The sequence below is a fragment of the Canis aureus genome, chromosome 3 (assembly GCF_053574225.1).
Source record: "Canis aureus isolate CA01 chromosome 3, VMU_Caureus_v.1.0, whole genome shotgun sequence".
Taxonomy (NCBI): domain Eukaryota; kingdom Metazoa; phylum Chordata; class Mammalia; order Carnivora; family Canidae; genus Canis; species Canis aureus.
The window spans coordinates 8,515,631-8,533,731 of NC_135613.1; the positions used below are offsets into that span (position 1 = coordinate 8,515,631).

The 18,101-nt window shown below is 44.1% G+C and overlaps 1 protein-coding gene across 2 annotated transcripts in view; it reads left to right on the forward strand.

The window, feature by feature from the left end:
* The first annotated feature begins 6,564 nt into the window (after positions 1–6,564).
* Positions 6,565–18,101, forward strand: part of SNTB2 (syntrophin beta 2) — a 108,001-nt gene continuing 96,464 nt past the window's right edge. The window contains exon 1 of one of the 2 annotated variants that reach the window (XM_077888388.1): positions 6,565–7,201. In XM_077888388.1, coding sequence (XP_077744514.1) covers positions 6,622–7,201 — 580 coding nt within the window. In that variant the 5' untranslated portion in view covers positions 6,565–6,621. The remainder of the gene's footprint in view (positions 7,202–18,101) is intronic. The other variant, XM_077888382.1, reaches the window with a different exon arrangement.

An 18,101-nucleotide genomic window follows, 5' to 3' on the forward strand; every position in this document is an offset into this window, starting at 1 on the left:
AAGTCTGACATCAAGGGACGGGGGCACCTGGGTGGCTCAGTGGTTGAGCATCTGCCTTCAGCTCAGGTCATGATCCCGGGGTCCTGGGATTGAGTCCTGTATCAGGCTTTCCACAGGGAGCTTGCTTCTTCTCCCTCTGCATGTCTCTGCCTCTCTTTTGTTTGTCTCTCATGAATAAATAAATAAAATCTTTTTAAAAAGTTATTAAACACCAATGAAAAATAAAAAAATAAAAATAATTTCAAAAGTAAAAAAATTAAAAAAATAAAAAACTTATTAACAGCATTGGTTTCTTCTAAGGCCTCTCCTCTTGGCTTCTAGATAAACATCTTTTTCCGGTGTCTTCACTTGGACTTCCCTATGTGTGTGTATTTGTGTTTTATCATCCTCCTCTGATAAGGGCAAGTTATATTGGAATAGAGCCTACCCTAATGACCTCATTTTAACTTAATTACTTCTTTATCTTAATTTTTAAAAAGATTTTATTTATTTTAGAGTGTGCATGCACAAGGGAGCGGAAGGAAGAGCAGAGGGAGAGGGAGGAGGAAAGAATCTCAAGCAGATGCTGCACTGAGTCAGAACCCCATGTGGGGCTCGATCTCATAACCCTGAGATCATGACCTGAACCAAAACCAAGGGTCCAACGCTTAACCAACTGAGCCACCCAGGTGTCCCTTAATTACATCTATAAAGACTCTTCCACAGGTTAAGATTCAGTCTCTCCCTCTCCCTCTGAATACCCGCCCCCCATATACTCTCCCTCTAAAACAATCACAAAAAAAAAACCCTATCTCCAAATACACTCACATTCTGAGGCACTGTGGGTTAGATTTCAACCTATACGTTTTGAGGGGACACAATTCAGCCGTAAGAGTCCATGGAAGGGCTTTAGGGGCTTTGCGAGCCCCTAAACTGGAATACTGTACGTTGCCTAAGTGAGCATTCGTCTGAGACGTGTCCACAGCATGCAACCGATTCTCAGAGGGGTCTGTGATCCCTCCAATGGCCTATTGCATTAAGTGACTCAGGAGGGAGTTAAAGCTATGGGGAGAAGGCCTAAAAACACCACGTGCATCAATAAACATGGTTTGAGGGGCACCTGGGTGGTTGAGTCGGTTAAGCATCTGCCTTCGGCTCAGGTCATGATCCCAAGGTTCTGGGATCAAGCCCCACCTGGGGCTCCCTGCTCAGCAGGGAGTCTGTTTCTCCCTCTGCCACTCCCCCGCTTGTGTTTGCTCTTGCACTCTTGCTCTCTCTCTCTCTCTCTCTCTGTCAAATAAATAAACATGATTTGGGGTTCAATGGCCCATGAAAGAAGAGAGATGAAGCTAACTACGAGACTCCCAAGTCCTATGGTGAGGCACTGAAAATTCTGTTGGAACTGATAATGAGGGAAAGGGGATTTTTATTTGGGGACCTTATCTGAATTTCATAGCAAATTGTGTGATTTCCATGACTGTCAATAAAAAACACTGGTGATTTTCCATAACTAAGTGGATTCAGTGAAACTAACCTTCTGCTTAGTATGTCCTTGCTAATATTTTCCTAAAAAGAAAGTCACAGAGCTACAAAACTGTCGCCAGCTGCTTCTCATTAAGAATGTGGTTAGCAGATGTGGGTTTTCATAGTCGTAACGCATGAGATAGTTAATCCATTTTTGTGGGTTTCAAATAAATAGTGATTTATCTTGGCGGGATGAATTTTAAAATGTGCTTGCATCAGCTAAAGGATGTATTCACCTTTCCCTCTTGGACTTCATGTTTGCGCTGGAAAGAAAAATACGGTTTAGGATATTTCTCCTGGAAGGCAAAGGAGTACTGCCCTTTGAAAGGGACAATTGATCTCACTGTCTTCTATCTGGGGAAGAGTCATGCATGGATAAATATTCAAAGTTGGATGTCGGATTGGTTATCTTACAAGCTTCACTCTTCCTTTGGTCTCTTTAGTGGTAATTGAGCAGCTCTCATTTTTTGTTCCTCTGGCATCAGGCCGCCTTTGTGGTGGTGACCTTCAGGCTTGCTAAGGGCTGCAATTTTGCCCGGGGCCCTCCTTCCTTATGAAATTACACAACACTCAAACCTTGGAACGAACCCCAGATCCACTAATTCTTTCCTTTGATGGACTCTTGGCAATATGTACTCCCTTTCAGCCAAAACGTAGCTTTATACAAGATCTGTTCGTCACCGAAATTAATTTGGCCATTTGCCTTTTAAGCCCGGAACGGAGCAGTATTAATGAGAGACTCATTCCTAGATAAAGCATAGACTCTAAGCTTGAGAATCTGTACCAAAGGTTTTTCTGTTGCTGCTGCTGAAGGTCAACACGTAATAATAACGGCAGCAGATACTTGTAATGGAACTCTTTCAGGGTGGCAGGTACAGTGTTGCTGAACATTGCACATATGGCATCCTGGTCAGTACTCACAACCACCCTTAGAGGTAGATCTGAATTTTTCTGAATAAGACATTGAGGCCCCGACCTCAGCCCCTCGCCCATTGTCATACAGTATATAGTAAGTAGCCAGACTACAATTCAAATCCTGTGCTCTTAATTACCAGGCTATATTATACATCTACTATGAGGGAGAAGGGGGGAAAGTGACCATTGGGTTTTGAGAGAACATAGAATCAGAGCCTAAGTCATCAAATTGTAGGAAACTATGGAACTGAGAGAGCTAATCCAACCCCCTAATTTTAAAGGAGTAAAAAAATTGGGACACCAAGGTGGCTCAATTGGTTGGTTGTCCCAACTCTTGGTTTCTGCTCAGGTCATGATCTCATGGTGCTGAGATCAATTCCTCCACCAAGGATCTGAGCTCAGCCAGGAGTCTGCTCTAGAATCTCTGTCTCTCCCTCTCCCCCACATTTGCAGACTCTCTCTCCCTCAAATGAATAAATCAATCTTTAAAAAAAAAAAATACATCTTTAAAAAAAATAAAAAATAAAAAATAAATAAAATAAAAAATAAAGTAGCTGTGATCCCTTCCCTGTTCTGAGAAACAATAAGAAAATAGCTTGAGGGATCCCTGGGTGGCGCAGCGGTTTGGCGCCTGCCTTTGGCCCAGGGCGCGATCCTGGAGACCCGGGATCGAATCCCACGTCGGGCTCCCGGTGCATGGAGCCTGCTTCTCCCTCTGCCTGTGTCTCTGCCTCTCCCTCTCTCTCTCTCTCTCTCTCTATCATAAATAAATAAAAAATTAAAAAAAAAAGGCAATCAGAGAGATAATCCTTTAAAAAAAAAGAAAATAGCTTGAGCAGAGAATACATACTGAAAGGTGAGAGGAATGAAAGGTTATTAGGAATTATCTCAGCCATTTTCTTTTTTGGAGGTAGATAAAATAACATGGCTGTTTAGAGAATTATCTAGGCTAGTCTCTCTGTCCCTAAGAAACCATGGTAACAGATGTGTACGCTTTTTATTTCAGATTTCATTATCCACAGTACATAGATTTCCACTGACTACTTGAGATTTCCTAGATGGTAATTTTCACTCTGCAAGGAACCAGTAACCTTCAGAGGGATTATGTGAAATGACTACAGCACAGGAGGCACTGAATTTCAATTAATCACATGTTTAATGAGTTCCTTCTCAGCAAGGCAATATTTTTGGAATAGTGGGGATTGAAAAGGAGTCAATGGGTGGTCCTTGCCCTCCTGTATTTTATAACCTACTTAGGCAAAACAGGCAGGCAAAGAATAAAGTTGTTCAAAGGAAAAATCCCAGCATATTGGGTAGACAGGGAAACCGAGGATGAGATCTTGCCATGTGGGAAAGTAGTTGAGAGGAGCAGGAGGTGTTTGGATGGCCTCATCGGGGAACACCAACTAGAGGAACATGGTTAATCTGAACACAGTGATGGGAGAGGACATTGAAAATTAAATTCTGATGGAGGACCAAAACAGCTCAATAAATTGGGAATTTTTCAGGGATATATTTTAAAATAATTTTTTAAGTAAAAACTCCCAAGTAACCCAAATAGCAATCTCCATTACCTTCTCTCCTCCTAGAATTAAATATTTTATCACATAACTTACTATCTTTTTTTTTTTTTAAACTTACTATCTTATATAAGTGCCCCTACTATTTAGTTGGAAGATCTATGACTTCCTCCAACTCTGTTGACCAAAAGGTCTTGATACTTTTGGGAAGAATTTCCAGCACTTCCCTTTTGCTAACAAAGGTGTTGTCGAGTGCCCAACCTCTGGATGATCGTGGACGTAAAAGTGTTCAAAATAATGCTTATACTCCAAGGAATCAGCTGCCAAGTATTCTTTAATAAGCAGAAATTTCACATACCTCAGGCCTCTGGGGGTTCACGGCTCAGCTGGAGCAAAGCCAGAAATGTCTGTGACTGCAGATGCATTTGGGCACATTGGGACCTGCTGGAACAGGGAACTGGCCCCATTGCAATTGATTTAGGAGAGGATAGGAGGGTTGAGCTTCTGCTGACATTTGCAGCTTGGAAAATCCTGCTCCACTAATTGCAAAGAAGATTCTGCTGTAATGATTTTTTTGGTAAGAACTTTTCTCATTTTCAATTGTTTCTTCATTTGGGCTCTGGGTACTTTCCAGTCTCCATTTTTATTGTTTTAACTCCTAGTATAGGAGGCTCTTTGAATGTTCCTGCCCACACATGAATGTGCATTCACAGAGAAGTGCATGGACATGGCTCACAAGCTTCAACATGTACTTCATGAGCAAGCAGGTATACAGACCCTTTTATGGGAACTGGTGCACATTCCCTCTGCTTGCAGCCCCGCTCCCCACAAGTGAAAACATGGGGATTTCACTCTTACTGCCAAAGGAAAATTAGATGGCATGTTTTGTTTTTTTTTTTAAGGTTTTATTTATTCATGAGAGATAGAGAGGCAGAGAGAGAGAGATAGGCCGAGACAGAAGCAGGCTCCCTGAGGGGAGCCTAATGTGGGACTCGATCCCAGGATTCTGGGATCATGACCCGAGCCAAAGGCAGATGCTCAACCACTGAGCCACCCAGGCACCCCGGATCCTCATTTTTGAGGTCTGGAGTGTATAGTAAAGCCCTGGACCAGGAGGCTGGAAGACCTGAGTTTTTTTCCTTCCTCATTGTGGACTTTAGGATAGACTCTTTGGTAGTCTGGGCCTCAGTTTCCTCAGCTCTCCCAGCCCATGAAGCTGGAAGTGGGTGGATTGCAACACTCATGCCTTTGGATAGAAGCCACCACAGGTTCTGTGGTGTGCATATGATTTCTGGGGATACCCCTCAACATTTGCCCCAACAGCAGGCCATGACCTCCAGGATGAGAAAGATCTACAAATCCAAGTCCAGGGATCCCTGGGTGGTGCAGCGGTTTGGCGCCTGCCTTTGGCCCAGGGCGCGATCCTGGAGACCCGGGATCGAATCCCACGTCAGGCTCCCAGTGCATGGAGCCTGCTTCTCCCTCTGCCTGTGTCTCTGCCTCTCTCTCTCTCTCTCTGTGACTATCATAAAAAAAAAAAAAATCCAAGTCCAAACTCTTCCATATTTGATTATATGAGGGTTTTCACACTCCTTTCTTTCCACCTCCACAGACCCTGTGCTCTGCTCACATTGAATTCTTGCATCCTCCTAGGTAACCATCGTTCTGTAAATATCTTTGAGGCCTCCCTATTGTGGCTGCAGGGCTGAAGAAGAAATGGTCCCCTCTCTCACTCCCGGGAAGTAAACAGGTGATTACAAAGCAGAGTAACAAATGCTGTATTCATGTCTCTGGACCTTTGCTTATGCAATTCTCTCTGCTCCACCTACTCAGCTTCCAGTGTCACCTCTGTGAAGCTGACCCCAGGCCCAACCAGATGTTTCTTTTACTGGCTCTCAGGGTGTTTTCTACATGTCACTTAACCACATCGTATCACCCGGGGTTGGTTGGTTCTCCTTTCTCCTCCCCCACTAGACCGCCAGCTCTTAACTGTGGTATGTTTTATGCAGCTCATCTCCAGACATCAAAAGGAGCTCGGGGCTGAGCGCTCAGTAAATACATCATGAACCAACCGAGGCAAGAGTAAACGTGCAACCAAGTCTTGCAGGCTTGCAAAGTGCTTTTTTTTTTTCCTCTTTTTAAAAATTTTATGTATTTACTCCTAAGACACAGAGAGAGACAAACACACAGGCCGAGGGAGAAGCAGGCTCCCCGCGGGGAACCCGAAGCGAGACCCGATTCCAGGACCAGGTATGAGGACAGATGGAGATGCTCAACCAGTGAGCCGCCCGGGCGGCCCAGCAAAGCGCTTCTGAAGCTGATTCTACTCTCCCTGTGGCGGCTGCTCCCGTGAGCTGCGCGGCTGAGGTCAGGCAGGGCTTTCGGGGGTGGCCTCCGGAGGCGAACGCGGGGAGAAGAGCGGCCGGAGCCCCGCGCGTCCGTCCAGCGAGCTTCAGGCACCGGGTCAGCGCCCGAGTCCGCCTCCCGGAAGCCGCCCCGCCCGCCGGCCCCGCCCCGCCCGCCGGCCCCGCCCGCCGGCCCCGCCCCGCCCGCCGGCCCCGCCCGCCGGCCCCGCCCCGGCCGGTGGGCGTGGCGCCTCATGAATAATGAAACGCCGCGGGGGGAGCGGCCGGCCCCGCCCCCTCGGGCGGGAAGGGGGAAGCGCCGAGGCTGCCCGACTGGAATGAGGGTATCTGCGGCGGCCGCGGCGGCGGGAGCGGGGCCGGCCATGGCGGTGTGGACGCGGGCCACCAAAGCGGGGCTGGTGGAGCTGCTCCTGCGGGAGCGCTGGGTCCGGGTGGTGGCCGAGCTCAGCGGGGAGAGCCTCAGCCTCACGGGCGACGCTGCGGCGGCCGAGCCCGAGGCGGCCCTGGGGCCGGCGGCGGCCGCCTTCAACGGCCTCCCGAACGGCGGCGGCGCCGGCGACTCGCTGCCCGGGAGCCCCAGCCGCGGCCTGGGGCCCCCGAGCCCGCCCGCGCCTCCGCGGGGCCCGGCGGGCGAGGCGGGCGCGTCGCCGCCCGTGCGCCGGGTGCGGGTAGTGAAGCAGGAGGCGGGCGGCCTGGGCATCAGCATCAAGGGCGGCCGCGAGAACCGGATGCCGATCCTCATCTCCAAGATCTTCCCGGGGCTGGCGGCCGACCAGAGCCGGGCGCTGCGGCTGGGCGACGCCATCCTGTCGGTGAACGGCACCGACCTGCGCCAGGCCACCCACGACCAGGCCGTGCAGGCGCTGAAGCGCGCGGGCAAGGAGGTGCTGCTGGAGGGTGAGCGGGGCCGGCGGGCGGCGCGGGGCGGGCGGCGGGCGGCGGGCGGCGCGGGGCGGGGCGGGGCGGGCGGCGCGCACTCGGTCCCTGCCCTCCGGCCCCTTCGCGGGGAGCCCGTTCCCTCCCCCTCCGCGTCCTCCGCTTCCCCGCGCCGTTCCCCGGCTCCCCCCGGACCCCGCTTCCTGGGGCTTTGCGTGTGGAAAAGCTGATGCTCCTTGCAAGGAAAAGTTGGCTTGCAGTCCCCAGGCGGGACTCGGTTGAGATTTAGTACAAAGCCCCGGCGCTTGAAGCCCCGCCTCTGCAGGATAAGCTGACACTAAGGACCGGAGGGGGCCCGGAGGGGGTCGGAGGGGGCTCGCCGGGGCCGCGGAGGGCTCCGTGTGCCCCCCGAGAGGTGCCGGGGTGGCGCCTTCTGCTCACAGCTGGCTCTCCCCCGCGACGGGGTCTGTTTAAAAAAGCAAAAAACAAAAAAACAACCCACCCCCACCGACGCCAGGGGTGAGCTTGGGCAAATCAAACTGCTGGTTAATTTATAGGGATTTAACCCATCATTGGCCCCGCTCGACAGTAACCAAAAGAGATCATAGCACTTGGTCGAAGCAGAGAGCTGAAACAGCAAGTTTCGGTGGCTAATGAGCCTTGTTTAACAGTCGAGGCTCACGTGTTTGAACATTTACTGCCAGCGAGAGTTTTTGCCCCTTTTGCAAGAGACTAGTGCCAGCTTCCTACCCTCCAGAGACTTGCTGCTGCAAGGCTTTAAATGAAGCCTGAAATGGTACATCTCAAGATATGTTTGAACAGCCACTATTATTTTTTACTTTAAGTACGTACGTGATCCGTAACCTGGATCTGTTGTGATGAATTTATGGAAGGCAAGAGTAAATCTCATTTCCGTGAAAGTGCTCGCGCTTGTTGGAGGTGACCGAGTATTTTAAGTGTGATCGGAAAAGCCAGTTGCTTGCTTCAGAGATTTGTGAGCAGTTGCCTTTCTCTCACTGGTGATTCAGTCATTCGAGGAGCAGGCATTTATTACTGGATGTATAGAAGAGGATGTAAAGCATAATGGTTCTCTTTTTGGTCTCTAGTTGGGGACGTGATGGAAAAATGCAAAACGACTTTAAGTTAAGTGATTATGTAATGCAAACTATATATAAATGCCAAGGGAATGCAAAGTTAGGAAGTAGTGGCAATCGGGATTAGTCAGGGAGGCCTTTTTCAAGGAGCTGAATCCTGAGCCAGGTCTCTAAGGAAGTAATGGACATAGACAGAGATGAGTCAGGAGGGTATTCCTGGCAGAGGAAGAGCAGAAGGGAATGGGTGGGGAAGAAGGGTAGGCAGAGACCAGTCATGAAACTGAGAGGTCAGAAGTCCAGCTTGGCAGAGTGATTTTTCACTTTTTTTCCAAATCGGGTTGTAAATATTTGGAAAAATGTTAGTTTGTTTGCATGTGCTCTGAGTGTGAAATTCCAGTGTCCCATCTCTATGATAATCCTATTTATAAGTCTTATTTATATCTCATGGGTGGGGCCAGACACTGCTCCGAAATTAGTGTTAATAAATGGAGCAAAATTATAGACTGTGGCATAGGCAGTGAGTACATAAAAAAAATTGTAACCAGGGACACCTGGGTGGCTCAGCTGTTGAGTGTCTGCCTTTGGCTCAGGGCATGATCCTGGGGTCCTGGGATCGAGTCCCACATCGGGCTCCTTGCCTGGAGCCTGCTTCTCCCTCTGTCAGTGTCTCTGCCTCTCTCTCCGTGTCTCTCATAAATAAGTAAATAAATCTTAAAAAAAAAAATTGTAACCTTAAATGTGCACCTTGAAGTTGGTCTAGCTAAGCATTTGGTTATAAATTCTTAGAACCAGAATATTGAAGTAGTACTATTTATGTAGTACTAGGCGGTAATGGGCAGACATTTCAGCTCTTTGCATGCTATATTTTTTAACAACCCAGTTTCTTGTTTAGCTATATTTTGAACCTGGTATTCATACCAATTAAATGAAGATCATCTGGTAAATGTTTCCCAGTATTCATTAGTCTAAAATAGGCCACTTGGGCTTTTAGGAGGAGGCTTTGCAAATAGCAGCATAATAACATATTTATTGAGTGCCTTTTTACCTAACACACAGGTTCTATTTTATTTTCCTATTTTTTGTAAATGACAAGCAGTTTTTGTCCTTAAATGTGTGGGGAAATATGAAATTACACTTTTTAAAAAAATATATTTTATTTATTTATTCATGGGAGAGAGGGAGAGAGGCAGGCAGATACACAGGCAGAGGAAGAAGCAGGCTCCATGCAGGGGGTCCGACATGGGACTCGATTCCGGGTCTCCAGGATCAGGCCCTGGGCTAAAGGTGGCGCTAAACTGCTGAGCCACCTGGGCTGCCCGAAATGACACTTTCAAGCCAAAGAGATAAAAATAAAATAAAATAACTTAGAATATGTGATAACAGTGATTTAGTTGAACTAGTCAAACGTTATTTTAAAATCAAGAGCTGGTGTTCCATCCAGGTAGACCACTGCTAAAAGATAGATTTTATGCTTAGCCCTTAAAGTTTTGGAACCTCCATTAGATGTCTCAGAACTTGAAAAGCTGCCCTAGTAGCACAGTGATGCTCTTTTGTGATGTGGGCAGGGAATTTCAGGCATGCCCTGGCCACCCCCAAGCAAAAGAAAGCAGTAGTCTCTGGTTGCTTGTGGTTAGGGAACTGAGCTAAAGGGTTTCTTTTTATCTCATGAATTTGTTGGGATTATTCGTTCATACAGCAAATGTTTACTCAACTCTACCATGTGCTAGAGGCACTTGAAGATACCTGGTTCCTGCCTTCAGGAAGTTTGGAGTTGAGATAAGAGAGAGATGAGAAATAACTATAACAAAGGGCTAAAAGTGATTTTATAATAGAACTCTGGAGAGGACACGGCACAAAGGAAGGAGAGATCTATAGAGATCTTGGTTCCCTGCCCCGCGTTGGTGGGGTCAGAGGTTGAGGATGCCTGGGAAAAGGTTGAAGGAGAAGTTGAAGCTTCCCCTAAGAGACAGCTGCCACCAGTAAATACACACAAATGAGAGACAGTAGGAAGTTATTTTGCCCAGTGAGGGTAAGTACAAATGAGGACTTTGTGGTCAGACAGACGTGGGTCTGTTTCTGGCTAGTGGTTTGTAACCCCTAGGCAAGTTACTCAACCTGGCTAAGCTTTAGTTTCCTCATCTGAAAAACCAGGATGGTAATGATATCTCCCTCAAAGGTTGTTACTCATTTGACGGTTTGTGACCTGGGTGCTATCTTAGGGACTGGGAATACTACAGTAAAGGACAGTAACAAAAACCAAGGTCTGAATGAGGAAGGTAAGACAGGGTGGGTCATGAAGGTTATGCTGCGAGATTACACAAGCACTCAGAATAGGATAACAAGTTGTCAAAAGCCAAGATGCCATTTTGCTTGAAAAGAAATATGTGATAAGAATGAGGATTGCTTTAGGTGAACAGATTAAAAATGAATTTGCATTTCCTGGTTGCAAACACCTTTTTCTAATCCCGTTCTCATGTTTTTCTTTTTTTTTTTTTTTTTTTTTAATTTTTATTTATTTATGATAGTCACAGAGAGAGAGAGAGAGAGGCAGAGACTCAGGCAGAGGGAGAAGCAGGCTCCATGCACCGGGAGCCCGATGTGGGATTCGATCCCGGGTCTCCAGGATCGCGCCCTGGGCCAAAGGCAGGCGCCAAACCACTGCGCCATCCAGGGATCCCTGTTTTTCTGTAATCTCCTGTATAGACCAACTTTTATATTGTTAAATTTGCGTTTAGTTTCCCATCCTCTCATTTTTCCTCTTCACATTTACCACTCAAAACCTTACCCTTGATTTTAGTCAGAAGGCTGAGAAGTGGTTTTACCACTCAGACCTTAAAACTTGGTATTCACTATGTGCTTATAGTTTGGGCTAGTGACTGTTAGCATTGATATTAAGATATGCTATGTAGAGATACTCAGATTGTAAGCATAAAGGGATGATTACTCACCTATCAAGTATTGTGTATTAAATTTACTGAATCATGAGTGCTAAAAATAGTCTAATTAGAAACCTTCTAGAATTTATATTTTTAGGGCTGTGAAATTAACTAAATGAACACAAATTAGGCTGTACATCAAAAAATGTTCCAGAAGAGATTAGGGAAAACAGTATAAAGTATCCAGCTTAAGGTTTGATATTTGAGAAAAGATTTTTTAAAGCAGTTCTTATTGGAATATTATATGAAAATTGTATTTTATTGCCTAAATATAGTTCCAGAAGTTTTGTTATCAAATCTCCTGAAAAGAAGATGGTTAAGTGTATAGAGAAGTGGATTGGCATGAAATTTTAACTTGAAAATGGAAAATGATTTTTGTATCCAGAATGGCTTGAGATTTTGAGTGTTATATATAATATGGTTCTTTTGTGCATGTTAGGGGACATGTAACATATTTTTGACATTATTAGGCTGCTAATTTAAAGAAGCTAGTCTGAATTCCTACATTGCCACTTTCTTCCTTGTTTGTTGGGCAAGGAAAACATTTTACATTTTCTTTGAGACTTTGCATGTATATTCATTAATTTATCTTTTGAAGAACATCTAAATTATCAGGAAGTTTGTGTTTCTCTGTTCCTTTCTTTTTGTTTAACTAGCCTCGTCATGTTTCACTTGAATGATAAGATGTGTTTATATGATAAGCTAATTTTGTCTTTGTAATCAGATTATTTCTCATAGAGTCTCCTCATGCTAAAATATGTTCTCCAAATTATTATCAAAATATGAGAAGCTTATTGATTCTAATATAGAGTGGTTATGAAAATTCTAAGAACATTTTTAAAAACCAATACCAGGGATCCCTGGGTGGCGCAGCGTTTTAGCGCCTGCCTTTGGCCCAGGGCGTGATCCTGGAGACCCCGGATCAAATCCCACGTCGGGCTCCCGGTGCATGGAGCCTGCTTCTCCCTCTGCCTATGTCTCTGCCTCTCTCTCGCTCTCTCTGTGTGACTATCATAAATAAATAAAAATTAAAAAAAAAAACAATACCAGGTTTTACTTTGGATCTTAACTGATAACTCAGTAACTTCAATATCTTACCTGCTGTGTAATTCTTCCGGGATAAAGGTAACTTTATTTGGTGATCAAATGTGTGTCTTTTGTACATAAGGAATGAAGTGCATCCTGTGGCTGTGGAAGTGTTCCGCCGTTGTTCCTGGCTAGATTTACATTCTATCCTAACTAACTGACAGCGTATAATGCCGCTTACTTGCATTTTCCACTAAATAGCATTACTTTTTTTTCAGCATTTTAAAATTATCTCTGCATTTTTATCTGTATATTCTTGTTTGACCTTTCCCAGTCCTTGGAGATGATGGGCTGTTTATCTTTGTTTTACAACGATTACACTATAGCTCATTAAAGTTAGGTGAGTTACTAAAGGTCTCAGAATTTCTCTTGATTTTTAGAGGAAAAATGTTAATGTTCTTTGGGCATAAGGAAAAGCCTTACCTGGAATTTTTAAAGTTGTAAAGTCTTATCTTCCAAATGAGGAATTAATGACCAGAGAGGGTTAAGTGGCATGTTTGAGGTCAACTAGCTAATTAGTGGTGGAATTTGGACTAAAACCCAGATCATTGCTTTCTCTCTTATACTATGCTACCTACAATCAGTTACTCAGGTCTCAGCCTCTCCTGTGTATCATCATGTTGCATTGAGTTGTGAAAGATCAGCGTGCAAGATAAGTTGAAGTTGAGTCTTTGGCCTCAAAGAACTTAAACTAAAATTGGGGAGAGAAAACTACCACATGGAGAGTAAGTGATCAAATGTGTAGTACTCTCTTCAAGAGTTCTGTGAAGGGAATGATCAGTTGTGGCGGGAAAGGGTAGAGTGTGACATCATGGGAAAAGGATTATTAGATCTGAGGCTTGAGGGACAGGTTGCTTCTCAGTAGATGGAAGACCTTCCAAGTTGAGGGGGTAACCTGTACTAAGGCCAAAATGAGCATGACATATGATAGGAAGTGAGGAGAATAGGAATGGACTTGGAAGAAAATAAGGTTGGGTAGATAAATTAGAGCCAGATTATGCAAGGCCTTGAAAGCCAGCCAGAGGAATTTGGACCTTTTTCATTCTGTCAGTCAACATTTATTAAGTACCTATTGCAAACAAGGTGTTGTAGTAGATGCCGGGAATTAAAAATTGGGAGTAATCCTTGCCCTTTAGGCTAGTAAGGAAACAGTTATAATAGGTTGTGATAAATGCTTTAAAAGAGGTGAGAACATGGTGCACTTGAAACAGTGATAGAAGTGCAAAGGAGACAGTACATCAAGGTAAGAAAGTGACAAGTAGTTGGTGTGTTGAGAGAAGTTAATCATGGTAAGTTATAGGAAATGTGTACCCAAAAGTATGCTGGGAAGGTGGGCAGAGGCCAGAGATCATCAAGGGCCTTGTAGGCAGTGCAAGCAGTCATCTTTAAGTGGGGTCTATTTTTACTTTTCTTTTTTCTTTTTACTTTTCAACCTGAAAAAAGAACTTGAGCTTTATTAATAGTTAATATATGGGTGACACTGGTTCTTTCAGTCTTACTGCTATTATCATATTGTGACTTACTGTAGTTTACTTGAGCCTGGTTGAGTGGATATACATTATATTGTGTGATTTTAACTAAATTAGTCTTCACAAAATAAACAAGTTGGCTTAAAGATTTGCACAAAGAAACCATGAATTGAAGGTAATTATTACAAACAATAACAAAAAGGTAAAGCTGACATTTCTTCTAGTAGGAGCAGTTTGTCACATTTTAAGGTAATCTTCTCTGTCAAAAAGTCAGCCTAAAAAATGAAATTACCAAGAACACTATTTGAAATGTGGATTAGCACATTATTATTATTAATGAATTTGGCCCTAAGAGTATATTGTAGTTTGAGCCATATAGTAGGTAAGGATAGTATGATTTCATGAGGAATATGTTATTGTGTTAATTTAATCTTTATGCCATTCTCTTGATCCCTATATTTTTTTGATATTTAATAATATATATGCATTAATGAATATTCACAGATTGAGACTGTAGGATTCACATTTTGCCTGATGGGTGTGTGCTGTCAAAAGTTTTAGTCATGGGAGCCACCCAGGCTAATTTAAGTGCTTTAAATGAGTGTTTTAAAAGAGGGAGTGATGTCTTAGGAAGTTCAGAAGGGCAGATGGATTGTAGGAGTTCAAGACATGACGTAAGGGCAAGCAGGACACTGTTGCAACACCATAAAGATAGTGAGACTGGATGGGACAATGTGAAGCTAAGAAATATTAAGAAGATAGAAACATCAGGTCTAAATGATCAGTTTGGGGGTTGAGGGAAAGAGAAAAGTAGAGGATAACTTTTAGATTTCTGGCCTGGGAAACCAGATAACTATGAAGCCAAGAGTAACAGGGGAAGTACTGTGTTTTGGGTGAGGATAAGAAGTTTGGTTTGGGGCATGTTGAATAAGAATTACCTGTGTGACATCCTGGTGCAAAGGTCCAATAGCTGGTCTGAAGTGTGGTCCATAATCAAGAGAAATATGAGAACAAAGATTTATGAGCTATCAGGGTAGAGGTGGTCATTGATGCCACGAGTGTAGATGTAATCATCAAGGGAGAGTGCAAATTAAAAAGAGAAGTAGAACCAGGATGGAATCCTGCAGAACCCATATATTTTTTTTTTAAAGATTTTATTTATTCATGAGAGACACAGAGAGAGAAGCAGAGACACAAGCAGGAGAGAGAAGCAGGATCCATACAGGAAGTCCTATGCGGGACTCGATCCCAGGACTCAGGGATCACACCCTGAGCCAAAGGCGGACACTCAACCGCTGAGCCACCCAGGTGTCCTGAGCCCATACATTTGAAACAGGAGTGCAGGAAGAGGAATATGGAAAGAAATGGTCCAAGAGGTAGGGAGAGAGCCTAGAAAAAATGTTGCAGTGGAAGTCAGCAAGGCAAGAATTCTAAAAAGGAGAATGTAATCAGCATCTTCAGATACTACAGAAGCCAAGAAAGTCAAGAACTAAAAAGTCCATTGAACTCGATAGAGAACCAGATCATTAGAGTTCTCATAAGAGCAATTTTAGCAGAGTGACAGGATCAAGAGGCAGTGAGTAGACCATGCTTTTTAAAAGTTTCTTAGATAGGATGGCTGGATGGCTCGGTGGTTGAGCGTCCACCTTTGGCTCAGGTTGTGATCCGGGGGTCCTGGAATTGAGTCCTGCATTAGGCTCCCTGTAGGGAGCCTGCTTCTTCTGCCTATGTCTCTGCCTCTCTGTGTGTCTGTCATGAATTTAAAAGAGAAAAAGTCTCTAAAAGTTTCTCAGAAAAAGAAGAAGCAATGATGGTAACTACAGTTAAATGAAGTGTCAAGGGAAGGTTTTACTTTTGTAGTTGGCTGTTTTTTATTTTGTCTTACGAGAGGAAGAATTGGGGCATATTTGTAAAGCAAGGAGAAAAGGCCAACAGACAAGGGAAGAGGTTGAAGAGATAGAAGGGGTGGGGAACTGATGCAATCTGTTTTTGAGCCAGGAAGTGACATGATGGGAACAGAATTTTGGATTGGCAGCAGTGGATGCACTGGATACAATGTGAAGAGGAAAGACCAAAGGTAGAAAAAACTACAGCTGTTGTAATGAAAGCAGCCCATACAGAGGTGATAACCATTGAAGGTGGCGTTGGTGGTAGCACTGGGAGTAGAACAGAAGACGCCATTCAAAAAACATAGTAAAGCAGGTGATTTTTGCCAGGAGTCAGCAGAATCCACTGAGGACCTTTTTCAACCTTGATAGCCTCCTTCTGACTGCTTGAGCACCCGAAGATTCAACACTTGTAAAGAACCTCTGGGCAGTGAGCCTCTGTTGCGGGCACAGGCATGTGATCCCTCAGAGACATTGGGTGGAAAAATGGAAAACTAAGAGCCACTGTTTTAAAAGAGGAAATGACAGGCCTTGGGGGCAGATTGGATGTAATCTATTACATCCAATGAGGTTTCTATCCAGGGATAATAGGAGAATAGTTGTTACCAGTGGGAAAATGTGCAATACTTGGGAGGAAATTAAGCTTATACTATTCAGCTTTGTTATGAAGCACTTGGGTGATACAACTCTGCTAGCTCTGGGGACTGAGAAGAAAAATTTTAGTTTATTTATTTATTTATTTATAAAGATTTTATTTATTTATTCATGAGAGACACACACACACAGAGAGAGAGAGGCAGAGACATAGGCAGAGGGAGAGGAGAAGCAGGCTCCATGTAGGAAGCCCGATGTGGGACTCGATCCCGGGACTCCGGGATCACGCTCTGAGCATAAGGCAGATGCTCAACCGCTGAGCCATCCAGACATCCCAAAATTTTAGTTTATAAACATTACATCTAGTCACATAGCATAAGAGCATATTCTTCCTTTAAAAGGTTTTTCCCTGGATTACAGAAAGGAGCTTTGGCTTTGGAGAAATGACTGCATGTTCTAGTGTGTTTAATGTTTTGTGTCTGGAGAAATACAGTTGATTTGGTTATTTTTATTTTTATTTAGTTACTTTATATGAGTGCAATTGCAAGGAAAATACATTGATTCTTGCAGACAATTTGTGTTTGATTTAAGTTTAAAAAACACAATTCAAGGGATGCCTGGGTGGTTCAGTGATTGAGAGTCTGCCTTCGGCTCACGTCCTGATCCTAGAGTCTTGGGATTGAGTCCTGGATCCGGCTCTGTGCCTCTGCCTATGTCTCTGCCTCTCTCTGTATGTCTCTCATGAATAAATAATAAAAATCTTAAAAAAAAAAAAACAACTCATGAAATAGTTTTGTATATGAACAAAGTGCCAGTGATTATGGTGTTTAGTAGATTTTGCCTTTTGGAGGGGTGCCTGGTGGCTCAGTCGGTGAAGCGTCTGCCTTAGGCTCATGTTATGATCCCAGGGTCAATCCCTGCTGCTCCCCCTGCTTGTGCTCTCTCATTCGCTCTGTCAAACAAATAAATAAAATCTTAAAAAAAAAAAAAAAAAGATTTTCCTTTTGGAAAAAATAAAAGAGTTATATAAATCAAACTTGGTTTGTTTCTGTGACTTGGCTCCTAAGACATTACTAGAATTCTCTGACATATAACCAGTTAAGAATAATCTGTTATGTATATAACATGTTACACTTCATACTAGGGAAGTGGGAAGCTTGGATTTTGAAAGAGACTCAGAAAAATCATAGACTTATTAGTAAAGTGAGTTGATCAACAAAAAAAATATTTTAAAGTTTTTATTTACTTATTTGAGAGAGAGCACAAGTGGGCAGGGGAAGAGCAGAGGGAGAAGTAGGATCCCTGCTGAGCAGAGAAGAGGGGCCTCAATTTTAGGACCCTGAGATCATGACCTGAGCCGAAGGCAGATATTTAACTGACTGAGCCACCCAGGTGCCCAACAAAAGCTTCTTTTTAAAAAATGAAAGTATATTGAGACGCCTGGGTGGTTCAGTGGTTGAGCATCTGCCTCAGTGCATGATCCTGGGATCGAGTTCTGCATCAGGCTCTCTGGAAGGAGCCTGCTTCTCCCTCTGCCTATGTCTCTGCCTCTCTCTCTCTCTGTGTCTCTCAAAAATAAATAAAATCTTAAAAAAAAAAAAAAAAGAAAGTGTGTTAAAAAAAATGAAAGTATATGTGCCTTATTTATGTGCTTTTAGTTTTAAAGCACAGAAGCCAATTTAAGCTAGCTCAGATAAAATGGTGGCAGTATTGTAAAGATACAGACAAGTCTCAGGATTCCAAGGAAAGCTAAGGAGCCAGGCCTCAGTGATGTGAGGAACCAAGGTAGTGCTGAGGACCACTGTTGCCTCACTCCCTCTCACGACGTCCCATCTCAGAGCTTCTGTTTCTCTCTG